At 49.1% G+C, this 25,294-nt stretch overlaps 1 protein-coding gene across 3 annotated transcripts; it reads right to left on the bottom strand.

Annotated features, from left to right (window-relative positions):
- Positions 1 to 355: 355 nt before the first annotated feature.
- Positions 356 to 24,977, bottom strand: UBXN6 (UBX domain protein 6). Of its 3 annotated transcripts, none has more exons than XM_081895707.1 (11): positions 24,844 to 24,977; positions 18,528 to 18,688; positions 16,081 to 16,142; positions 14,037 to 14,171; positions 11,971 to 12,068; positions 10,208 to 10,283; positions 9,281 to 9,365; positions 5,967 to 6,180; positions 4,270 to 4,400; positions 3,149 to 3,294; positions 356 to 1,078 (listed from the first exon to the last, which is right to left on the bottom strand). In XM_081895707.1, exons 1-11 carry the CDS (start codon positions 24,924 to 24,926, stop codon positions 950 to 952), a joined length of 1,320 nt encoding a protein of 439 aa, XP_081751833.1. In that variant the 5' UTR covers positions 24,927 to 24,977; the 3' UTR covers positions 356 to 949. The 3 variants fall into 3 exon arrangements, with proteins under 3 accessions (XP_081751833.1, XP_081751834.1, XP_081751832.1); XM_081895708.1 differs by lacking the exon at positions 24,844 to 24,977 and adding an exon at positions 22,298 to 22,404; XM_081895706.1 differs by lacking the exon at positions 24,844 to 24,977 and adding an exon at positions 22,210 to 22,339.
- Positions 24,978 to 25,294: the final 317 nt, after the last annotated feature.

A 25,294-nucleotide genomic window follows, 5' to 3' on the forward strand; every position in this document is an offset into this window, starting at 1 on the left:
ATGGAGCGCATGGCAGTAGTCCAAGCGGGAGATAACCAGAGCATGCCCCACTCTGGCGAGGCAGTCCGCAGGTAGATAGGGTCTCATCCTGCGTACCAGATGGACCTGGTAGACAGCTGCCCTGGACACAGAATTAACCTGCGCCTCCATGGACAGCTGTGAGTCCACAATGACTCCCAGGCGGCGCACCTGGTCCTTCAGGGGCACAGTTACCCCATTCAGGAGCAGGGAGTCCCCCCCCCTTCCACTTGTATGCGGATCTGATGCTCCACCCCCAAGCCACAACCTCTCTCCCCTCACGCCGTTCGCCACTCTCATCGCCTGCTGCTCTGGAAGACAAAACACCCCAAGTCCCTGTGGCAGTATATCTTCCTTTAATAAAGCCAACAGCTTCTCCTGCCTGTAGGCTGACTCAGTTACAGACCAAAATCGAAACAAAAAAAAAAAGCTTCTCCCTAGCCCAGGATCGGGGAGGAACAAGGTTTGTGGAACGGAAGCAAAAAGGAAGCGCCCCTGGCCCCTCGGAACAAGCAGATTCGTGTCGCCAGGGCAGGGTAGTGTTTTGATCTTTGTTTTTTTCCCAGTGAGAAGCTTCGTTTTGAGGCTAGAAAGAGGTTAGGACCCCTCCGAGGGAAGGTTATAAATAAAAGAAGAAAAAGCAGCAGCTCTGTAAAAATATCTCTCTTGATCCAACTCGTTTTGAGCCAGTTTCCAGTCCTCCATGCGCTACTGCCCGGCGAGGCAACTGCTCCGGCCACGGCTATTCTGATTCCAGGCCCCTAACACGCACTAGGGAAAAACAGCAGCCTCCCCGCCCCCCATTTCCGCCCCCATTTAGTGTTCACAAGACAGGGAGTTACTGGAGCGTCCGAAGCAGCGTCCGTAAGAAACACGGGAGAAGGGGACCACGAGGGACGGGGCTGGATCTAATCCCGGTTTGCTTTTATTTTCAGGACAGGGTCTGCACGGCCAGCAGGAGGTCCGGCTTCAACACGCTCTCCATGCGCTCCCCGCCGGAAGCCTTGATATCCGCCATGACGTCAGCATCCCAGGCGAATGTCAGAAGGGCAGAAGGCACCTTGGGGAAGAAACAAAGGCACTTGGCGTTATTAGGACTAGAGGTGTGAAATTTCTGGAAAATTTGAAGCCACCGGGGGGGTCCGTCCCCCCTATATTTTTTCGGGGGGAAATGGAAATTTTGGAAAAATTGAAACAAAGTTCAGTGTGGCTTTACAAATTGCGTGAAACGCAGTGTAGATAAAAGTACAGTGGTACCTTGGGATAAGTACTTAATTCGTTCCGGAGGTCCGTTCTTAACCTGAAACTGTTCTTAACCTGAAGCACCACTTTAGCTAATGGGGCCTCCTGCGGCCGCTGCAGCCCAATTTCTGTTCTTATCCTGAAGCAAAGTTCTTAACCTGAAGCACTATTTCTGGGTGAGGAGTGCGTAACCTGAAATGTATGTAACCTGAGGAACCACTGTATTGTGCTTGCAATAAAACAGGTAACCAACCCCCTTTCCCTCAAAAGCAACCAAAAAAAGCAAGAAACCATCAACATGAAAAAATAATCAGATTTTCCCCTTAGCACCAACAGCAAATAAAGTTAAGATCCACCTCAAAATTTAAGCTCCGTACGTCTACACTTTGAGTAGTGCTTTAAAAAAACAACCCAGAAGACACAACATATACATGCAGTTTATCTCATTTTCTGAACTACTGCTATCATTTTCCATTTCTTCTTGCTCTTCCCTCTTTGTCATTTTCTCATGGACTTCTAAAAAACGGCTTTGGGGAAAAAGGGGGAGCTGGATTCCCCCTGAGGTTTTCTCCAAACCTTCCCATCCACTCTGGGCTGCTCCCAACAGAATATGAAAAACACGATAAAACTTCCCTAAACAGGGTTGCCTTCAGATGTCTTCTAAAAGTCAGATAGTTCTTTATCTCCTTGACATCTGGTGGGAGGGCGTTCCACAGGGCGGGCGCCACCACCGAGAAGGCCCTCTGCCTGGTTCCCTGTAACCTCGCTTCTCGCAGGGAGGGAACCGCCAGAAGGCCCTCGGTGCAGGACCTCAGTGTCCGGGCAGAACGATGGGGGTGGAGACGCTCCTTCAGGTATACTGGGCCGAGGCCGCTTAGGGCTTTAAAGGCCAGCACCAACACTTTGAAACGTACTGGGAGCCAATGTAGGTCTTTCAAGACCGGTGTTATATGGTCTGGGTGCATTGTTGTATCCTCAGATTTCAGACTTTTGTCATTTAGCATCCTCCCCTCCCCTGCCCTGCTCCAAGTTCTTCCAAAAATCACCTAGGCCAAAATGAAAATTCCACCTGAATCACACAGGGTGTACAGCTGTCCTTCCCAACCCAAGCTTCCTTAGAGGAGCACAGTTCAAAGGAAGGATCCTGCCGTTAAGGGACATGAAAGCCCCATCATATTCAGGTTGGCTATTTGCAGATTAGTTGCAGTACAGAAAGCTTCCTGGGGAGACCATACATTACAAGGAACGCAAAATACCGTATTTTTTGCTCTATAAGAGTCACTTTTTCCCTCCTAAAAAGTAAGGGGAAATGTGTGTGCGTCTTATGGAGCGAATGCAGGCTGCGCAGCTATCCCAGAAGCCAGAACAGCAAGAGGGATTGCTGCTTTCGCTGCGCAGCGATCCCTCTTGCTGTTCTGGCTTCTGAGATTCAAAATAATTTTTTTTCTTGTTTTCCTCCTCCAAAAACTAGGTGCGTCTTGTGGTCTGGTGCGTCTTATAGAGCGAAAAAAATACGGTAACTTTAGCAAGGTTTTACTAACAAAAACAAAAAACTCCTTTTGCACTAAACATATCAATAAGCATAACCCAACCCCCAGGGAACTGAGAGCTGGGTGCTGCTCTTTATATACCATACCCAATTGCTGACACAGCTTAATTAACACAACTTAACAGCACCTGCTATACTGCTTCACAGCTGTAAAACTAGGTCATGTTATTTGCTCTGGCCCTTAAAGACATACACATCTTGTGGAACAATAATGAACCTTCAAATTTAAAGAGACCATTCAACAATTCAGTGGTGCTTGCTCCAGGTTTCGACGTGGACAGGACCGCACCTGACCCCCCGTCATTGGCAAGGAGACTTAAGCAAGGTGGCCACACTTACCAGGCCACATTCATTGAGCGCCATGCTCTCGTCGGTCAGTTTGTGGCCTCCGGGGGCCAGCAGCTCAAAGGGGAGCCAGTTGTTCTGCAGCGTCTCTCGCACAAACTGGTAAAGGGCTGAGACGGGCTCCCGGGCGTAGAAGGTCCCTGCGCCAGAAAGAAAGGAAATTTACTCTCCAGTGTTTTCTGCAGATTCGGAAGGTTTCAGGGCAAACCCACGCCATGCATTTGAAGCACATTCAACACGCATTTGAAGCCTGTGACTTCACTCTAAAGGATCCCAGGAACCATGGTTTCTCTATTGCAAATCTACCCATGCTTTTAAGAATATTAGTAAAATGCATCCCCGGGTTATTTGTGGGGCCTGCCTGGTGTTTTGACATGAGTAGAATGTGTGCTTTTATTTAAAATGCATCTCAGGGTTATTTGTGGGGCCTGCCTGGTGTTTTTACATAAGTAGAGTGTGTCCTTTTATTTAAAATGCATCTCTGGGTTGTTTGTGGGGCATAGGAATTTGTTCATTATTTTCCCCCCAAAATATAGTCCGGCCCCCCCACAAGGTCTGAGGGTCAGGCCCCCTGCTGAAAAAGTTTGCTGATCCCTGAACTAGACCATGTGAAAAACGACCATAAGATTTTAGCTGCAGTTCGTTCCTTTTCAGCTTTGTATTCTTGTTATAAGAATACAGTGGTACCTCTGGTTACGTGCTTAATTCGTTCCGGAGGTCTGTTCTTAACCTGAAACTGTTCTTAACCTGAAGCACCACTTTAGCTAATGGGGCCTCCCGCTGCTGCCGTCATGCGATTTCTATTCTCATCCTGAAGCAAAGTTCTTAACCCGAGGTACTATTTCTGGGTTAGCGGAGTCTGTAACCTGAAGCGTATGTAACCCGAGATACCACTGTACATTCCATCGCTGCGCCCATAACCTAGGTTTAAGGCGCCATTCAGCTCCTGGCTTTCATATCTCTGTTTCTAACGCTGCTCGCGAGGTCATCGTGCTATAATATTTCTTTAAGGCATCCATTCTTCCAGCCCAAAAACTTAGGATGAAGCAACCTGTGACGACCGAGCATTGGGTGGTTGGCGGCCTCTGGTTCGCGCCCAGAGCTTTTGCACGTACCTTGTAAGATGTACCCGTCCGGGAAGCGGATGCGCAGCAGGGCGTAGTTGTACTTTCTCAGCTCCCTCTGCTCCTCTTTCTCCCGCATGGCTTTCGTTCTCAGCATCGATGCCTTCTCAACCGCTTCTGTCCTTCAGAAGCAAAAGAAAGAGGGACCACATTGGAACGCATTGGACCCAACAACTGGTGTCGCCGACACATCCGCAGCGGTTTCCAGATCTAAAATACAATGAGGACCTCATTCAAAGCAGCCCTGCACTGGCTGCCTTTTCCTTCTTTTGGTGCCCACTTCCGGGTTGGAGGAGCGCCGGAAATAGCGCATGCGCAAGCGTTATTTCTGGTGCACATCCGGGTCAGAGGAGGCCCATGCAATTTCCGGTGCTCCTCCGACCCGAAAGTGCGCCGGAAATTGTGTGTGCGCACGCATATGGGCATGCGCTCCCCCGCCCTCTGGCCCGCTGCGCGATGGGCACTGGAGACACCGGCCCAAGGTGCAGTAAGTTTGCTGACCCCTGGTATTATGGGATGTGTGTTGAGAGTGCATGACGGATCTCGTCTCCAGTTCTCCTTTCTCTGTGAACCGTCCCTCGGATCTTTCCGGGCCCCAAGCTGTTATTTGTCACTGCTCAATGTCCCACTCTCGCATCGTGGTGTTCCTCTTCTGTCGTTCGATGTATTGGTTTTTATGCTTCTGTGCTTTTATGTTTGTACATATTTTATGGGCTAATAGCCGTAAATAAATATAAGGTAAGATTATGGGATGTGGAAACCAAAGTCCCCGTTCCCAGGCACACTGGCAGGAGACTCAATCTGTGGCTTAAAGTTAAGGGAGCCGTTTTAAAATAGGTTTGCCATTGTGGAGTGCTTTTAACAACGTAACGGCCCTGCGAAGCAACAGCTTCCTGGGTTCAAGTCCTGATGTTCTGCGAAATGTTTTTTAAAAAATGATTTTCAAAGCAACCCCCGGACTGAGCTGGGGAGACAAAAACGCGTGGCCTGTGTTGGACTGATCTTTAGTTTAATAATGACATTGAAAAGCCGTTACATTCAATTATAAAGAAACTCAGGAGGGAGGGACTAGAGGAAGTCAATTAACTGGCAGAATCCGAGACCAGGGAGAAGAGTTGGCGGAAGAAGACTGGAAGAAATTTAAAGACCATTTACAGAAATATTGCAAAATCAATGAATGTTAGAACGATGTCGGATAGAAATTAAGTGGTTTCCAGCTGTAATGTTTTAAAAGAATATGGGGGAAAAAAGGTCTAGAAGCAGGTTAAAATTTATTGATAAGGATTTGCTGAACTAACAATCTGAATTGGAATACAAAAAAGGGAGGTATGAGGAGGTCTGGGAAATAAGTTAATGGAAAATAAGTAATGGAAACTGTGTGTGTTTTTAATTATTTTTATTTTTGTATTTTTGTTATTTTTTCTTTTTGATTTTTATTGTATTAATATTGAAAACTTTAATAAATATCTGTTTTTAAAAAAATAGAGGAAGTCAATTAAGAGGTTTAAAAAGGTGGTATTTTCAAAGAATTAAGTTTGTTGTTATTATTTGTGCATTGCTTTGTTTTTGTGTGTTATTTGGCTTTGTGGTTTTTGTTATATTTGTGGAAAATCTAATAAAATTAGTAATAATTAAAAAAACAACAACGTGTGGCCGGTGAGCCTTTCAGTTGAGGCGGGATCACTCACCGGAGCCTCTGTTCCCGCTTGAGCTCCTCGGCGGTGATGCTGAAGAAGTCGCTTGGCAGCTCGAAGTGGGAGGCCTGGGGGGACGGCTTGAAGACGCGGAGCTGGCGGTCCAGCTGGGCCCGGAGCGGCTCCCCGCTCAGAAGCTTCTCCTTGTGCTCCTTCAGGTCGCCCAGCTTCCCCTCCTTCAGGACATAGAAGTCCTCTGTGGCCTCTTCTAAAAGGATGGAGAGCGGAGGGAAACAGAGGGATCCTCTTAGCACTCAGAGCTTGCTAAGGGGACAGGGGGTGGGCAGGTGTGGAGGACTCCCTGGTCCTGAATGGGGTAAGGTAAAGGTAACGGGACCCCTGACCATTAGGCCCAGTCGTGGCCGACTCTGGGGCTGCGGCGCTCATCTCGCTTTATTGGCCGAGGGAGCCGGCGTACAGCTTCCGGGTCATGTGGCCAGCAGGACTAAGCCACTTCTGGCGAACGCCGTTTACCTTCCCACCGGAGCGGTACCTATTTATCTACTTGCACTTTGACGTGCTTTCAAACTGCTAGGTTGGCAGGAGCAGGGACCGAGCAGCAGGAGTTCACCCCGTCACAGGGATTCATAGCTGTCCATGGAAGCCCAGGTTAAGGGGTGATATGATAGCCATGTTCAAATATATAAAAGGATGTCACATAGAGGAGGGAGAAAGGTTGTTTTCTGCTGCTCCAGAGAAGCGGACACGGAGCAATGGATCCAAACTACAAGAAAGAAGATTCTACCTAAACATTAGGAAGAACTTCCTGACAGTAAGAGCTGTTTGACAGTGGAATTTGCTGCCAAGGAGTGTGGTGGAGTCTCCTCCTTTGGAGGTCTTTAAGCAGAGGCTTGACAACCATATGTCAGGAGTGCTCTGATGGTGTTTCCTGCTTGGCAGGGGGTTGGACTCGATGGCCCTTGGGGTCTCTTCCAACTCTAGGATTCTATGATTCTATGAACCGCCGACCTTCTGATCAGCAAGCCCTAGGCTCTGTGGTTTAACCCACAGCACCACCCGCGTCCCATCCCTGAATGGGGTAACTGCCCCTAAAGGACCAGGTGAGCAGCCTGGGAGTCGTTTCGGATTCATAGCTGTCCATGGAAGCGCAGGTTAATTCTGTGACCAGGGCATGTCACGGGGCTGCCAGGGAATGCCCCGGAGCTTAGGGAGGGGGGAGAACAGGAGCCTTTAGAGAAGACAGGAGAGGGTGAGGAGGACAAGCAAATGGAACTCAAGCGGCAAGGATGCTCCCGGATGCTGGAGAGCAGCAACACCACCCAACCAGTTCAGGGACAGAGGGAGATTCAATGCCCATTCCTTCAGCACAGGACAGGAGGGGGTTAAAATGCAGGGAACAGAGGAGGCGCTTAGGGGTTCCCAAGCTCCTCTGCTGGAGGAGGAGCCGAAAGCTCCCACTTCCTGGATCTGCTACAGAGGATTCGGACACTTGAAGCTATGTTCTGTACCTTGTAAATACTGTACAGACAGACTGTAAATATATCTCTGAAGGAGCAGAGGTATTCCTTGCGAAAGGCTTCCAGACCCATCACAGGGCAGCTGTTCACCAGCTCACCTGAGACCCTGCCTGCTTGCGCACTGTCTCGCCAGAGTGGTCCATGCTCTGGTTATCTCCTGCTTAGACCACTGCTCTCTGTGGGGCTACCTTTGAAGGCGACTCAGAAACTACAACTAATCCAGAATGCGGCAGCTAGACTGGGGACTGGGAGCCGCCGCCGGAACCATATAATACCAGTTCTAAAGGAACTTCACTGGCTCCCAGTATGTTTCCAAGCACAATTCAAAGTGTTGGGGCTGACCTTTAAAGCCCTAAACAGCCTCGGCCCTGTATACCTGAAGGAGCATCTCCACCCCCATCGTTCAGCTTGGACACTGAGGCCCAGCTCTGAGGGCCTTCTCGGTGGTGGCGCCCTCCCTGTGGAACGCCTTCCCATCAGATGTCAAGGAAATAAACAACTACCTGACTTTTAGAAGACATCTGAAGGCAGCCCTGTTCAGGGAAGTTTTTAATGTTTGATCTTGTATCATGTTTTTAATGTTCTGTTGGGAGCTGCCCAGAGTGGCTGGGGAAACCCAGCCAGATGGGCGGGGTAATAATAATAATAATAATAATAATAATAATAATAATAATAATACATGCTTTAGTAATACAAAGGAATAGGAGAGAGAGCTTGGGTCTTGGTCCCACCAGGTGGGAATGTGGAAGAGGGCCTTCTCAGTGGTGACTCCTCCCAGAACATGGACAAAAGTTTCTCCTGTTGGGCTTGGTATGGGGAGGGAAGAGGCCTGGGGCAGAGTCCCAGTGGTCAGGGACACAGGTCCAGAAGGCCACACTTGGCTCCCTTGTCTGATCTTCCTCACCCCTAAAATAGAGGAACTGTCAAGGATTGTAAAGGAGAAAATTCCACTTGGCTATCCCAAGAATATCGCTTCCTTATTTTGTAGTTATTTGATACGGATTATAAAAATGCTCTTCCTCTACAGCCCAGACGCTGATGTCCAGCTCTGAGGGTCTTCTGCCAGTTCCCTCCCTGCAAGAAGCAAAGCTACAGGGAACACCCTCCCAAAAGGAGATAAAGACCTATATAGCTTTTAGAAGACATCTGAAGGCAGCACTGTATAGCAAAGTTCTAAATGTTTGATGTTCTGTTGTGTTCTTAATATTTTGTCAAGAGCTGCCCAGAGTGGCTGGGGGAACCCTGTTAGATGGGTGGCATATAAACTTAATAGTAATAATATCTGCAGGAACTTCTTGCAATGCAACTTCTCCCAGATAGCAATTCACGAAGAGGAGGAGAAGATGGAGATAGACTTAAAATAAATACAGGCACACTAAATCGCGCTTCACACATGTGCAGAAGCGCTGAATCGCGACCCACCCGTGCGCAGACGCGGCGCTGTGGGTCGCGAACGTGCCTCCCGCACGGATCACGTTCGCAACCCGAGCGTCCGCTGTACATCTCCACCGCAGCAGCTCTTAAAATGTGGCTTGAAGATGGACAGAAAAGCTTCCAATCACAAGGGAACTTAAAGCGGCCTGGAGAAACCCTCACACCAGGAATCCCCCATCTGACCTAATTGAAACCAGAAGCATTCTGTACAGTGTTCAAAGTGCTTCTCGCCTTGTAATCCTGGCGACAATCCTGCAAGTTCGGCAGGTCTTATCCTTGTCTCCATCTGCAGCTTGCAGAGATTCTGTGCGGCTCACCCAGGGCCACCTTGTGAGTTTGTGAGCCGGCACCTTCCCGTCCGCAGCTCAGCCTTTCAGCTGCTACGTTGAGCCTTACCTTGTCCCGGGACACTGAGGGTGGCCATTTCAAACCCAACGGCCTGGAAAAACTTGTGCGTCCCCTCCAGGCAGTGGATCCTTTCCTAGGAGGAAGCCAAACGAATCCGTGCTGTTTATTTCTTTTCCTGCAAGCCTTTCCTGCCATCCCACACAACTCCCTGAGGCTGGTTATTTCAGTTTTATGTTGCTTGCCTTTGCACCCTCTGCCAAAGTCTGTTCAACAATATTAGGCGATTTAAGCGAGGGGCAGAGACCCTGTGAGCTGTGGGCCAAATCTGACCCAGCATGAGCCTCGCCCCAAACCACGCCTACCTGCCCCACACCTGATGTCACAACAATCTTAGCTTCAAGCGATCTCAGCTCCCTGAGCTGACATGCCAAATGGGGCTTATCCTTCACTTCATTTTTCTGTGAGATGGTTTCTGCCAAGCTCTAGCGAGAGCAGGGTTTGGGAACGTGGACATTAGGTAAAGGTAAAGGGACCCCTGACCATTAGGTCCAGTCACGGACGACTCTGGAGTTGCGGCGCTCATCTCGCTTTATTGGCCGAGGGAGCCGGCGTACAGCTTCCGGGTCATGTGTCCAGCAGGACTAAGCCGCTTCTGGCAAACCAGAGCAGCGCACGGAAACGCCGTTTACCTTCCCGCTGGGGCGGTACCTATTTATCTACTTGCACTTTGACGTGCTTTCAAACTGCTAGGTTGGCAGGAGCAGGGACTGAGCAACGGGAGCTCACCCTGTCGCAGGGATTCGAACCGCCGACCTTCTGATCGGCAAGCCCTAGGCTCTGTGGTTTAACCCACAGCGCCACCCGCGTCCCATTACTGGGTCCTCAACTCCCACAAGACCCAGCTGCTGGCAGGGACAGTTGTCTGGGACGAGAGGAGTTGCACTCCAGCAGCTCCCTCCTCTGAAAGGCACCCACCTGGAACACTTTGTTCTGCAGTTTGATTTTCCGGTACTTCTCTTCCTCTGGGTGGAGGTGGATGTTGTCAAGGTACCTTGGGAAGGAAGGCAAGTTGTCATTCTGGGCACCAGTTCACGCAAGCTTCCTCTCAAAAGGAAGTAGCACCAAGTTCAATAGGGACTTTTTATACCATTTTCATAGGTTTTTTTTAAATAGGAGGCTTGTCAGAAGGGTTTCCCCCCCTTAATAATAATAATAATAATAATAATAATAATAATAATAATAATATTTTTTTATTTATACCCCGCCCTTCCCGGTTCAAAAACCGGGCTCAGGGCGGCTAACAAAAAATATAAAACACTTAATTGTAAAAGCAGCATAAATACGGTATAAAAACATGAATAACAATAAAATTCAAAATTCAGAAATCAATTTAAGGGAAATAAGCATTAGTTAAACTCCAGGATGGACCATAAAGAAGGCTGATCGCCGAAGAATGGATGCTTTTGAACTATGGTGCTGGAGGAGACTCTGGAGAGTCCCATGGACTGCAAGAAGATCAAACCTCTCCATTCTGAAGGAAATTAGCCCTGAGTGCTCACTGGAAGGACAGATCCTGAAGCTGAGGCTCCAAGACTTTGGCCACCTCATGAGAAGAGAAGACTCCCTGGAAAAGACCCTGATGTTGGGAAAGATGGAGGGCACAAGGAGAAGGGGACGACAGAGAACGAGATGGTTGGACAGTGTTCTCAAAGCTACAAACATGAGTCTGACCAAACTGCCGGAGGCAGTGGAAGACAGGAGTGCCTGGCATGCTCTGGTCCGGGGGTCATGAAGAGGCGGACACGACTAAATGACTAAACAACAACAACAATCTCCAGGGCTAGCTGGCTGAATTGGTCCTACTTGGGCCAGCGAGGAGGCCAGGGGAGAATTAGCTTTGGGGTCTCAGAGCGGGTAATCTTCATAAAATGGGAGGGGGAGGGAAGATAAGGGAAATAAAAGACCAGGCTGAATTCAAATTAAAATTTAAAAGAATAAGTTTTCTTTTTAGGTATTATAGGGCAGGAATTGCCAGAAGAGCAGAAGAAGCTATTCACGGAAGCTACAACAGCGGCTAGGACAGGCATAGGCAAACTCTGGCCCTTCAGAGGTTTGGGACTACAATTCCCATCATCCCTGACCACTTGTCCTGTTAGCTAGGGATGATGGGAATTGTAGTCCCAAACATCTGGAGGGCTAGGATTTTAGTAGCCCCAAAAAGGAAAGAAGACAAGACACCAACGGAAGAAGAATGGCAAGGTAAACATATGGAATATGCAGAAATGGTGAAACTCAAGACAAAGACAACAGAGACTTTAAAAAAAGACTGGGGAGCGTGTTGTATTTACAGAAATATTGTAAGGAAATGGACTCACTAGAAGGGTTTGAGTAAAACACTTAGCGGTTAAGAAAACCAGAGTAAAGGTTAAGAAACGGCAACATGGAAATTAATGAAAGGTAAGAAGTAACCGGAAGAAAATTCGGTACAAAAATGATAAAAATGTAAGAGCATTCAGCTAAAAGATGAAAAATTAGAGAAAATTTAAGCAGAAGTGGCAAATTGTTAAAGAACCAGAAGGGGAAGCGGAGGGAAGGCATGGGGTGGGGAGTTTTGTTTTATTCTATTTTTTATATATGATAATTGTGTTGAATATTAAATGGTAAAACTTAATTAAAAAATTATTACAAAAAAAGAGGGGGGGGGCGGCAGACACCAACAGCCACCAGGCTCCACTTACTTTGCGATGGTCTCCACTCCGAGTTTGACCTTTTCCCGGTCCCTGTTGCAAGTGTGGATTTCCATGATGGCAGCAGCCACGGGGTCTTGGGCAGCATGCTGGGGAGTTGAAGAAACAGAAATGCCCTGGGCTGTTCTGCCAAATCTTGAAAGGCCTCTAATCTTAATAACTTGAGTTGCAGGTATTCAAGGGCTTGGCAGACTCCCTTCTTGAAAAGGCGCCTTACAAACTAGAAGGATCCCAAAGGCAGAGCTATGCAGCGTGGTTTGATTTCTTGTACAGAGGCACATGGTCATTCAATATATACAGTGGTACCTCGGGTTAAGTACTTAATTCGTTCCAGAGGTCCGTTCTTAACCTGAAACTGTTCTTAACCTGAAGCACCACTTTAGCTAACGGGGCCTCCTGCTGCTGCCGCACGATTTCTGTTCTCATCCTGAAGCAAAGTTCTTAACCCAAGGTAATATTCCTGGGTTAGCGGAGTCTGTAACCTGAAGTGTACGTAACCTGAAACGTATGTAACCCGAGGTACCACTGTATAGGCAAATACCACCGGTATGTCCGGTTCATTTAAGACTACAGTTGTACCTTGGTTTTCGAACAGCTTAAGTTCTCGAACGTTTTGGCTCCTGAATGCTGCAAACCCGGACGTGAGTGTTCCAGTTTGCAAACGTTCTTTGGAACCTGAATGTCCGACGGAGCTTCCAATTGGCTGCAGAAGCTTCCAATCGGAAGCCACGCTTTGGTTTCCAAACGTTTTGGAAGTCGAACAGACTTTTGGAACAGATTCCGTTCGACTTCCGAGGTACGGCTGTATATCGAACCGTTTGTCCACCATAACGATGGAGCTCACCAGGGGAAGAAGACTTTTATTTATTTCTACAAAACTTTGATAATTTTAAAAACAACTGCCGGACCCAAAGCGTTGTCTGCCAAGAGATACATATACAGACGTTAAGTCTTGCATGCAGCAATCCACATGGTATCAAGACGGACTTGGAAAATCTTTTACATTACAACTCCTTTTATTTTTATCTATACGTGTTACTTTTAAAGGAAACCTTTGCATGCATTGATACTTTATTATTTGGTACAAAGGTAAAGGGACCCCTGACCATTAGGTCCAGTCGTGACCAACTCTGGGGTTGCGGCGCTCATCTCGCTTTATTGGCCGAGGGAGCCGGCGTACAGCTTCCAGGTCATGTGGCCAGCATGACTAAGCCGCTTCTGGCGAACCAGAGCAGCGCACGGCAACGCCGTTTACCTTCCCGCTGGAGTGGTACCTATTTATCTACTTGCACTTTGACGTGCTTTCGAACTGCTAGGTTGGCAGGAGCAGGGACCGAGCAACAGGAGCTCACCCCGTCACGGGGATTCGAACCGCCGACCTTCTGATCGGCAAGTCCTAGGCTCTGTGGTTTAACCCACAGCGCCACCCGTGTCCCTTTATTATTTGGTATTGGCCATGTAATTCAGTATTCTGTGAACCTCAGCTTTAATTTGAGGAAGTTTCGTTTCCCTAAGGTTGTGGAGATAGGCTTTGAAATACAATAGCAGTGCCTGGTGAACTCTCAGAAGCAGGATTCCAAACAGTTGGGTTATGGAGCTACATATACCGTATTTTTTGCTCTATAAGACTCACTTTTTCCCTCCTAAAAGGTAAGGGGAAATGTGTGTGCATCTTATGGAGCGAATGCAGGCTGCGCAGCTATCCCAGAAGCCAGAACAGCAAGAGGGATTGCTGCTTTCACTGCGCAGCGATCCCTCTTGTTGTTCTGGCTTCTGAGATTCAGAATATTTTTTTCTTGTTTTCCTCCTCCAAAAACTAGGTGCGTCTTGTGGCCTGGTGCGTCCTATAGAGCGAAAAATACGGTATATGCACATATTCTGAATGATATGATACTTTATTATCCCTTTGCAGCTGTGCTGCATTTTGGTACTTTTGTTTTCCCAGGCAAAACTTGTTATGTTTGCATTTCTTTTTTCTGTTAACAGAGCAATAAAGCCAAGGGGGAATGCACTCTCTGTCGAGGCATCAGAGAACACACTCCCCAAAATAACCTTACCTCAAGGATGGCCTTTTTGATTTGCGCCTCTCTTTTATCCTTCCGGACGGTGGCCCCAGTTAAAGGGCAAGTGAAGTAGACTCCTGAGACGGATAGCATGGAGGGATCTTCTTCCTGAAGAGCAGCTAAAGAATTCTAAAGAGAGGCGGGGATTTAAGACAGGCGTTCCGTTGGAAGAAGAAAAAGAAAAGGCCTACGCCCAGTGTAGTTTGTTTTGCGACTCTTTAGGGACGCTTTTAATGTTTGATGCATTACTGTACAGTGGTGCCTCGCAAGACGAAATTAATCCGTTCCGCAAGTCTCTTCGTCTTGCAGTTTTTTCGTCTTGCGAAGCACGGCTATTAGCGGCTTAGCGGCTATTAACGGCTTAGCAGCTTTAAGAAAAAGGAAACAAACTCGCAAGAACTTGCAAGATGTTTCGTCTTGCGAAGCAAGCCCATAGGGAAATTTGTCTTGCGGAACGACTCAAAAAACGGAAAACTCTTTTGTCTTGCGCGTTTTTCGTCTTGCGAGGCATTCGTCTTGCGAGGTACCACTGTATTTTAATATGTTGTTGAAAGCTGCCCAGAGTGGCTGGGGAAGCCCAGCCAAATGAGTGGGGTATAAATAAAAATTGTTATTATGTTATTATTATTATTATTATTTTAGCTGCTGCAATGTTCATACAGATCAGGGGTCAGCAAATTTTTCCGGGGGGGGGGGAGGGATGAGCAAATTGGTGGTCTCTATTGTTGCTTTCGGCCTGCAAACGATATGTTAACTCAGGGGTCAACTAACATTTTCAGCAAGGGTTGGGTCCCCTGTCCCTCAGACCTTGTGGGGGGCCGGATTATATTGGGGGGGGGGAATGATGCAAGAGCACCACGATCCCCAGTGGCTGCTTACCTGCATCTTGCAAGCGGCAGGGGCTGGCAGCGGCGGGAAGATGAGCGGCGCGCGAAAGGACTCTGGAGAGGGGCTGCTTAAAATGGCGGCTGCTCAAGTGCTGTTGCTGCTGCAACAAACCCAGCTCCCTTCCTCCTCTAGGCAGGGCAGGGAGAAGCCAGGAGGAGGGAGGGAGGAGGGAGGGAGGAGGGAGGGAGGAGGCAGTGCCGCTGCCGTGTGAGGGAGAGGGAAAGAACGTGCGCACTGGCGATCCCCGCGGCAATTCCCGGACCATCTGCGGCCCGGATCCAGAAGGCCGTTGGGCCTGATCTGGCCCACGGGCCTTAGTTTGCCGACCCATGATATAGAATGATAGAATCATAGAGTTGGAAGAGACCCCAAGGGCCATCGAGTCCAACCCCCTGCCAAGCAGGAAACACCATCAGAGCACTCCTGACATATGGTTGTCAAGCCTCTGCTTAAAGACCTCCAAAGAAGGAGACTCCACCACACTCCTGGGCAGCAAATTCCACTGTCAAACAGCTCTTACTGTCAGGAAGCTCTTCCTAATGTTGAGGTGGAATCTTCTTCCTTGTAGTTTGGATCCATTGCTCCGTGTCCGCTTCTCTGGAGCAGCAGAAAACAACCTTTCTCCCTCCTCTATGTGACATCCTTTTATATATTTGAACATGGCTATCATATCACCCCTTCACCTCCTGATATAGATCAGGGTCAGCAAGGTTTACCTCGCCTGGGCCCGTTCACTCCCACGGAGATCGCTGGGTCGCGTCTGCACAGACATGATTTCCGGCACTGCGGAAGTGAGTCCCCGCTCTGCGCTGCACCGGTTTAGCGCAGTGCGTGGGTGGCTCGGTTCAGGGGTGGCTTGTGGGCCGTTTAAACGACCCCCGTGGGCCGCAGGTTGCTGACCCCTGATATAGATCCATCTGAGGTATTGATTGGTTTTGAAATGATTTACCTGTACACCTGATTGTTACTGCAACAGTGATGCCTCAATTTTGATTTGTGAGCTGCTTGGAGCAGATTTACACAGAAAAGCGGCATACAAATTTAAAACAATAAAGAAATGAAGGAAAGCCCAACCCTTTGAAGAAATACTGAAAGAGCAGGTAAAAAACCTACTAATAAATGGCGAGGCGACAAACGCAGCTGTTCCTACCTTCTGATCCACAGCGGCTCCTTTGTCGCTTGCTGCTGCTTCAGCCATAAGCTCCTTTTTCACTAGAAGAACAATTAAAACCAAGATATGCATCAAAAGTGAAATTTGAGGAGAGGAGCAACCAAGTACAGTCATACCTCGTGTTACGTTTGCTTCATGATACGTTTTTTCAGGTTGCGTCCCGCGGCGACCCGGAACTACCGGAAAGGGTTACCTCCGGGTTTCGCTGCTCGCGTATGCACAGATGTGCAAAATGACGTCACGTGCATGCGCAGAAGCGGCAAATAGCAACTCGCACGTGCGCAGACGCAGGTTGCCTTCCTTCCAGGTTGCGAATGGGGCTCCGGAACGGATGACGTTCGCAACCAGAGGTACCACTGTATTCGGGGTCTATACCCATGGGTTGTGTGCTATAAATTAAAGTTCTGTCCAAACTTACATCACCTTCTTTCTCTCTCCCCCTCTCCCTCCCCCTCTCCCTCTCTCTCATTGTGCACAATTACCAGTACGTTCAATGCAAGTAGACCCAATGAAAATACAGTGGTGCCTCGCAAGACGAAATTAATCCGTTCCCTGAGGCTCTTCGTATAGCGGTCTTTTTGTCTTGCGAAACAAGCCCATTGACAGCTTAGCGGATTAGCGCTATTAGCAGTTTAGCGGCTTTTAGCGATCAGCTGTTAAGCGGCCTATCAGCAGATCAGCTGATAAGCGGCTTAGCGGCTTAGGAAAAGGGGGGGAAGGGGAAAAAACCCCGCAGGAACTCGCAAGACATTTTCGTCTTGCGAAGCAAGCCCAAAGGAAATTTGTTTTGCGTAGCGCCTCCAAAACGGAAAACCCTTTCGTCTAGTGGGTTTTCCGTCTTGCGGGGCACCACTGTAACTGACGTGACTCAGGCCCATTAACATAAGATTCCTGCTGGATCAGAACAATGGCCCATCTAGTCCCCGTTCTCACAGTGGCCAACAAGAGGCCTGTGGGGAACCCTCCAGCACAGCGGTTCTCAACCTGTGGGTCCCCAGATGTCCCTGAGCTCTGGCCTTGCAAGCTAGGGGTGATGGGAGTTGTAGTTCAGCAACATCTGGGGCCCCACAGGTTGAGAAAGGCTGCTCCAGCAGGATCCAAGCACACACAAAGCCTCTCCCCTCCTGTGGTTTCCAGCAATTGATATTCAGGAGCGTTACTGCCTCTGACCCTGGAGGCAAAGAATTGCTTTGCCCCTGATAGCCCTTTCCTCCATGGATTTTTCCATCCTCTTTCAAAGCCATCCCAGTTGGGCCTCCTGTGGCAGGGAGTTCCAGAGTTTAACCACACCCTAAGGACTTTCTTTTGCCTATCCTGAACCTTCCACCATTCAGTTTTGCTGGAGGTCCAAGAGTTCCAGCTTGGCAAGAGCTGCCGTTCATTTCAACTACTGTGAGCAGCACTTCGCAGGCTTTTTCACAAGGTGTGTAGGAAACTGGATTCACTGCCCAAAAAGCACAGGCACTGCACTTTCCCTTGCCTTCCGTGGAGAGAGCTGCCCTGGATCCTCAGAACATATAAATCAGGGGTAGGCAACCTAAGGCCCGGGGGCCGGATGCGGCCCAATTGCCTTCTCAATCCGGCCTGTGGACGGTCCGGGAATCAGCGTGTTTTTACATGAGTAGAATGTGTCCCTTTACCGTATTTTTCGCTCTATAGGACGCACTGTTTCCCCTCCAAAAATTAAGGGGAAATGTTTGTGCATCCTATGGAGCGAATGCAGGCTCCTTGGCTTCAGTGATAGCAATGTGAAGCCTCCGAAGCGCAGAGGGAGCGCTCCCTCCATGCTCCGGAAGTTTTGCGTTGCTTTTGCTGAAGCCTGGAAAGAGGGGTCGGTGCACACCGACCCTTCTCGCTCTCCAGGCTTCAGCGAAAGCAATGCGAAGCCTCCGGAGCGCAGCGCGAGTTCCCGCTGCGCTCTGCAGGCTTCAGACTCTCCTGGCTTCAGCAGAGAAGGAGAGCTGCGCAGCGCCCCTTCAGCCAAGCGGGAGGAGAAATGGAAGGGGCTCCGTTTCTCCTGCCACTTCACTGAAGTGGCACTGAGCAGAGAGGGCGAGAATTTTTTTCTTGTTCTCCCCCTCTAAAACAAGGTGTGTCCTATGGTCGGGTGCGTCCTATGGAGTGAAAAATACGGTATTTAAAATGCATCTCTGGGTTGTTTGTGGGGCCTGCCTGGTGTTTTGACAGGAGTAGAATGTGTCCTTTTATTTAAAATGCATCTCTGGGTTAGTTGTGGGGCATAGGAATTTGTTCATTATTATTTTTTCAAAATATAGTGCAGCCCACCACATGGTCTGAGGGACAGTGGACTTGCCCCCTGGTGAAAAAGGTTGCTGAGCCCTGATATAAATCAACAACTAACCAAAAAGAGAGAGAGCTTTCATTAAGCCACGCAGGCCAGCAACTCCTGCCCCTCGCCCTTTTACCCTGATTCCGGATGGCGTCTTGGGATGAGGGGGGACGAGGTTTGGGCTTCTGCTCCAGCCGGGCCAGGGCTGCTGCCGCCGCCATCTGAGCTTCATTGGTCGGCCCTTGGCGACACTTGGGAGGAGGGTCAGATTTCGGCTTCTCCTTGGGAGCTCTTTCTCTGTTGGGGAGAAACGGAGACACTTTGAGGGCAGAGAAGCACAAGTGCTTTGAAGGCCCAGCAAAGAACACAAGTGCCAGGGAGCCTGTCAAGCAGAACTGTTGCCAGGGAACGCAGGTCAATTCTGTGTCCAGGGCAGCTGTCTACCAGCTCCATCTGGTTTGCAGGCTGAGACCCTCCCTGCCCACAGACTGTCTCACCATAGTGGTGCATGCTCTGGTTATCTCCCGCTTGGACTACCGCAATGCGCTCTACGTGGGGCTACCTTTGAAAGCCAGTTGGACACTACAACTAATCCAGAATGCGGCAGCTAGACTGGTGACTGGGAGCGGCCTCCGAGACCATATAACACAGGTCCTGAAAGACCTACGTTGGCTCCCAGGACGTTTCCGAGCACAATTCAAAGTGTTGGTGCTGACCTTGAAAGCCCTAAGCGGCCTTGGCCCAGTATACCGGAAGGAGCATCTCCACCCCCATCGTTCTGCCCGGACACTGAGGTCCAGCGCCGAGGGCCTTCTGGCGGTTCCCTCACTGCGATAAGCCAAGTTACAGGGAACCAGGCAGAGGGCCTTCTCGGTGGTGGCACCCGCCCTGTGGAACGCCCTCCCATCAGATGTCAAGGAAATAAACAACTATCTGACTTTTAGAAGACATCTGAAGGCAGCGCTGTTCAGGGAAGCTTTTAATAGGTTATTGTATTTTAATATTCTGTTGGAAGCCGCCCAGAGTGGCTGGGGAAACCCAGCCAGATGGGCGAGGTATAAATAATAAATTATTATTTGAGGGCAGAGAAGCACAAGTGCTTTGAATGCCCAGCAAGGAACACAAGCGCCAGGGAGCCTGTCAAACAGAACTGTCGCCCTGAGGATCACAAGTGGCCAACCCCTTCCAGGCGGCGGCCCTCAGCAGCTGGAGGCAGGGCTGGCAGCACTGGGCAACACTGCCAATCCCCAGCCCGCAGCCCTGGACCTGTTCCTTCTGCTCTTCGCCATGAACACAGAGAAGCGACAGGAGCAGTATCTGCCTCCAGTCACCTCTACCTCGAGATGAAGGTGAAGGTGTGAGCAAATGAGAAAACCTGTTCGAGAAGATTCCAGTGTGCCCAAAATTCTTTCGGGAATTGTAGGGACAGAACTACCTGAATTGCATAGAAATGTATTTAATGAATGCTACCTGCCCAAAGGGACGCAGGTGGCGCTGTGGGTTAAACCACAAAGCCGAGGACTTGCCAATCAGAAGGTCAGCAGTTCGAATCCCCGCGACGGGGTGAGCTCCCGTTGCTCGGTCCCTGCTCCTGCCAACCTAGCAGTTCGAAAGCACGTCAAAGTCCAAATAGATAAATAGGTACAGCTCTGGCGGGAAGGTAAACGGTGTTTCCGTGCGCTGCTCTGGTTCACCAGAAGCGGCTTAGTCATGCTAGCCACATGACCCAGAAGCTGTACACCAGTTCCCTTGGCCAATGAAGCAAGATGAGCGCCGCAACCCCAGAGTCGGCCACGACTGGACCTAATGGTCAGGGGTCCCTTTACCCTTTACCTTACCTCCCCAAAAGTGGAAAGAAAAAGTCGTCCCAGCAAAGGAAGAATGGATACAAAAACTTATGGAACATGCAGAAAGGGTGAAACTTACCAGAAGAATAAGAAATCAAGACAACTTTTTTAAATAAAAGAATGGAAATGGCTTGCTGAATATTAACAGATAAATTGCAAACAGATAAAAACATCGGCAGGGTTACTGTAATAACCTGCAGTTTTGTAAGAGTACAGTGGTACCTCGCAAGACGAATGCCTCGCAAGACAAAAAACTCGCTAGACGAAAGGTTTTTCCGTTTTCGATTTGCCTCGCAAGACGAATTTCCCCTATGGGCTTGCTTCGCAAGACGAAAACGTCTCGCGACGTCTAAAAACAAAGACATGTTTTGTTTATAAAGTTAATTTATTTTCCCTTCAGTTTTTGAACTGCTCTTTACAGTATGTGTGACTTTAAAGAGCAGTTAATAAACTGTTGTTGTACCAAATTTGGCTTTGTTTAGACTTTTTTTGACCATAGGAACGCATTAATTGATTTTCAATGCATTCCTATGGGATTTCGTGCTTCGCAAGACGAAAAATTCGCTAGACGACAAAAATTGAGGAACGAATTAATTTCGTCTTGCGGGGCACCACTGTATATATTTAAAGTAGATAATTAAACAAGCAAATTAAATGGATTTGAAAATGCAGAAGTTACTAAAAAATAAATTTAAGGAACCGCAGAAAGAGGGGGAAGGAAGTCAAATGTTGAAGTGTTAAATTGGTCGTAAAACTAATGAAATGGTTCAACTTGAAAAGTATAAATAAAAACGTTTTTTAAAAAGAGAGAGAAGGTGCGAGTGTAGCTAAAGAGCTGGGTCAAGAAAGCTACAGAAGAGCTCCCATAAGGAAGGAGCAAGTGCAAGAGAAGACTAGCTTGGTTTTTAAGCCATAAGGCAGGGCTGAGGAACTTGAGGTCTTCTAGCTGTTGTTGGGCTCCAAGTCCCACTAGCCCCAGTCAGGGATGATGGGAAATGTAGTCCTAACAACATCTGATGGGCCACAGATCCCTCACCCCTGCAGAAGGAGTTTCATAAAACGGCGGGAATATTGCGCCAACAAAGAGAACTAATAGGTACACGGACCACTGAATGTTTCCAAGCAAACCGTAAACAGATAAGAACACTGGCAGGGTTATTTTAATAACCTGCAGTTTTATTTAAAAAGTATATACTTAAAGCTGATGAATAAATTAAGTTAATTTGGATATGAAGAAAGTATTAAAAATAAATTTAAGGAACCGCAGAAAGAAGGAAGTCAGGCTTTGAAATGTTAAAATGACTGTAAAATTATTGAAATGTATAAAACTAAAAGGGACCCGGGTGGCGCTATGGTCTAAACCACAGAGCCTAGGGCTTGCCGATCAGAAGGTCAGCAGTTCAAATCCCCGCAATGGGGCAAGCTCCCGTTGTTCGGTCCCTGCTCCTGCCCACCTAGCAGTTTGAAAGCACGTCAAAGTGCAAGTAGATAAATAGGCAGGAAGGTAAACGGCGTTTCCGTGCGCTGCTCTGGTTCTCCAGAAGCAGCTTAGTCATGTTGGCCACATGACCTGGAAGCTGTCTGTGGGCAAACGCCGGCTCCCTTGGCCTATAGAGCAAGATGAGCACGTAACCCCAGAGTCGTCTGTGACTGGACCTAATGGTCAGGGTTACCTTTACCTTTACTATAAAACTAAAAATCATCAATATTTATTATAGATAGATAGATAGATATAGATACACACACACACACACACACACACACACACACAACCAGCCTGTTTAAACTCCAATGCCTTTCAAGATGGAGCCGATCTGTTTCTTGATGTTTAAAAGCCTCCGCCTAGAAGTTACTGAGTACATCCCAGGCTGAGCTGGGATTGGAGCTTACAGTCTTTCACAACTCTCAGGGCACGGCTGGCTACGTACCTGCCCAATTACACATAAACGAGCAGGAAGATGACTTACACACCTATTCATATAGCGCAGGGAATTCCACGCAAAACAGAGAAATACTCCCAGGAGAAAAAAGAGACTGATATAGTGAAGGGGGTACATACACCACTCTGGGGTGGGGTCTTCTGCTCATCCTGGCAAATGCAGCTCAGCAGAGAAGCCAGGGCAGTATGGACTCTGTCCAGCCACCACTGTCCCCACAGTGTCACAGCACCATCACAAAGGGGCTGGGGAGCACCCAATTGCAGCCAGAGCCCCCCCCCCCCCGAACGTCTTGGATGAAGGAATTGAGGGGACGCTCGTCAAATCTGCAGGTGACACCAAACTGGGAGGGGTAGCGAATGCCGCAGGAAGCAGAATCGGGATTCAAAAAGACCTTAATGGATTGGAGAACTGGGCGCAAGCTAACAAAACGGATTTTGATAAGGACAAATGTAAGGTTCTGCACTTAGGCAGGAAGAACCAAATGCACAAATATAGGATGAGGGGACACCTGGCTTGCTAGGGGTACATGTGGAAAGGATCTAGGGGTCTTGGTGGACCACAAGTTGAACATGAGTCAACTGTGTGATGCAGCAGCAAAAAAGGCTAATGCTATTCTTTGCTGCATCAAGAGACGTCTAGTATCCAGATCAAGGGAAGTAATAGGTAAAGGGAAAGGGACCCGTGACCATTAGGTCCAGTCGTGGCCGACTCTGGGGTTGCGGCAATCATCTCACTTTACTGGCCTAGGGAGCCGGCGTCAGCTTCCGGATCATGTGGCCAGCAGGACTAAGCCGCTTCTGGTGAACCAGAGCAGCGCACGGAAACACCGTTTACCTTCCCGCCGGAGCGCTACCTATTTATCTACTTGCACTTTGACGTGCTTTCGAACTGCTAGGTTGGCAGGAGCAGGGACCGAGCAACAGGAGCTCACCCCGTCGCGGGGATTCGAACCGCCGACCTTCTGATCGGCAAGTCCTAGGCTCTGTGGTTTAACCCACAGCACCACCCACGCCCAATTCTGGGCACCACAATTTACGAAGGATGTTGACAAGCTGCAACCATCAAGGGTCTGCAAGCTAAGCTTAATGAGGAGCGTTTGAAGGAGCTGGGTATGTTTAGCTTGGAAAAGAGGAGACTGGGAGGAGATAGGAGAGCCATCTTCAAGCCTCTGAAGGGCTGTCTCATGGAGGAGGGAACAAGCTTGTTTTCTCCTGCTCTAGAGGGCAGAACTCGAACCCATGGCTTCAAATATTCTGAGTGAACATTAGGCAGAAAAGCTGTTCTGACTGGGATGGAAGGTGGTGGGACGAGATGGTGGGACAGTGTTCTTGAAGCTACCAGCATGAGTTTGACCAAACTGCGGACGACAGGAGGGCCTGGTGTGCTCTGGTCCAGGGGGTCACCAAGAGTCGGACACGACTAAATGACTCAACAACAACAACAAAAGTTTTGTAATAAAGTTCCTCCCCTCCTGGTTCTGCAGGCTATGGCCGCATTTCCCCCCAAACGCGCATGCTTTCCTTGACTGAGATGGTTGTTCCTGAACCATGCTCTGAGTGGTGGCTGGTGCTCCTTGTGACTGGACCCAGAGCCAAGGACAAGGCAGGGCCAAGACATTCTAGTTTGGTCTCGCTCCTCTTCCCTCCTGAGTTCTACAGGAGCAGCCTTGTGACTTGAGGCGCAGGAGGAAGTTGGAAGGAAGCATCTCCCTCCAGTTTGGCTGAAAGCAACAAAGGTCCGTATAGTAAAAGCTCTGGTTTTCCCAGTAGTGATGTATGGAAGTGAGAGCTGGACCATAAAGAAGGCTGATCGCCGAAGAATGGATGCTTTTGAATTCTGGTGCTGGAGGAGACTCTGGAGAGTCCCATGGACTGCAAGAAGATCAAACCTCTCCATTCTGAAGGAAATCAGCCCTGAGTGCTCACTGGAAGGACAAATCCTGAAGCTGAGGCTCCAATACTTTGGCCACCTCATGAGAAGAGAAGACTCCCTGGGAAAGACCCTGATGTTGGGAAAGATGGAGGGCACAAGGAGAAGGGGACGACAGAGGACGAGATGGTGGGACAGTGTTCTCGAAGCTACCAGCATGAGTTTGACCAAACTGCGGGAGGCAGTGGAAGACAGGCGGGCCTGGCATGCTCTGGTCCAGGGGGGCACGAAGAGTCGGACACGACTAAACAACAACAAATTTTCATTGGAGAAATGTTGGAGGGGATAGAATAAGACATCCCTATTTTCATCAGGGAAATGTTGGAAAATATGGAATAGGCTGTCCCTATTTTCAATGGCAGGACTGTACTTTCCCATTTAACCTCGGGCGGCAAAATGGAATGGGCCACACCCGACTTTGTGAGCCACTGGCCTGATTCAACATTGTATGGCCCTCTGTCTTGTTGAGACCCCTGCCTTGCAGCGGGGGCTGGACTAATATCAGTGTTTCCCAACCTTGTGCCTCCAGCTGTTTTTGGACTACAATTCCCATCATCCCTTGCCACTGGTCTTGCTAGTCAGGGATGATGGGAGTTGTAGTTCAAAAACAGCTGGAGGCACAAGGTTGGGAAACACTGAATGACCTTTGGGGAGCCCCCTTCCCTGCCCCTCCTTCTCTTCTCCCCCTCCCCCACGGGGACCCCGCCCACCATTCGCAGAGGGGGGGGCTGGTTACCTAGGCGACTCGCTGAGCTTCTGGCCCGGCCCGGCTCCCTTGAACTGCAGCTCCGCTTTGATATCCTGGAAGAACTTCTTCATGGCGGCGTCGAAAGCGCCCCTCCCCCCCACTTTTTTCCTCCCCCTCCCCCCCTCACCTCACGAACATATCAGCGCCCGCCCCCACCCTTCGACTTTCGTTTCCTCTCGTCGCTCCGCCGTAAACAGGAAGCGGAGGTGGGTTGCCGGAAGGAAGAAGGAACGCGTTTCCGGTCACGTGCAACCCCCCACTTCCGCCCTCTCTGGACTCCAACGGGAGGTTGAGCGCTTCCCCTGTAGAGAGAGCCCAGCCGGAAGTGGAAACTCTGGGCTTTTGGTTGGTTAGACGTCTATGGTTCCGGCTCCCAGCTAGGAGGGAAGGAAGGCCGCTCTAGGCGAGTGACCTTCCTTCTCCATGGTCAAAGTTTACC

Source organism: Podarcis melisellensis (genome assembly GCF_964234715.1).
Source record: "Podarcis melisellensis genome assembly, chromosome: 18".
NCBI classification, from domain to species: Eukaryota; Metazoa; Chordata; class Lepidosauria; order Squamata; family Lacertidae; genus Podarcis; species Podarcis melisellensis.

What these genes read in the sequence shown, in the direction of transcription:
- UBXN6 (XM_081895706.1), bottom strand. Translation starts at nt 22,295, where the DNA reads ATGTACCCCCTTCACTATATCAGTCTCTTTTTTCTCCTGGGAGTATTT. An exon ending in GAGCCGCTGTGGATCAGAAG is followed by an intron (nt 14,172 to 16,080) that starts GTAGGAACAGCT and finishes GCCTCTCTTTAG; the next exon opens with AATTCTTTAGCTGCTCTTCA. An exon ending in CCTCAGTGTCCCGGGACAAG is followed by an intron (nt 6,181 to 9,280) that starts GTAAGGCTCAAC and finishes CCATCCTTTTAG; the next exon opens with AAGAGGCCACAGAGGACTTC.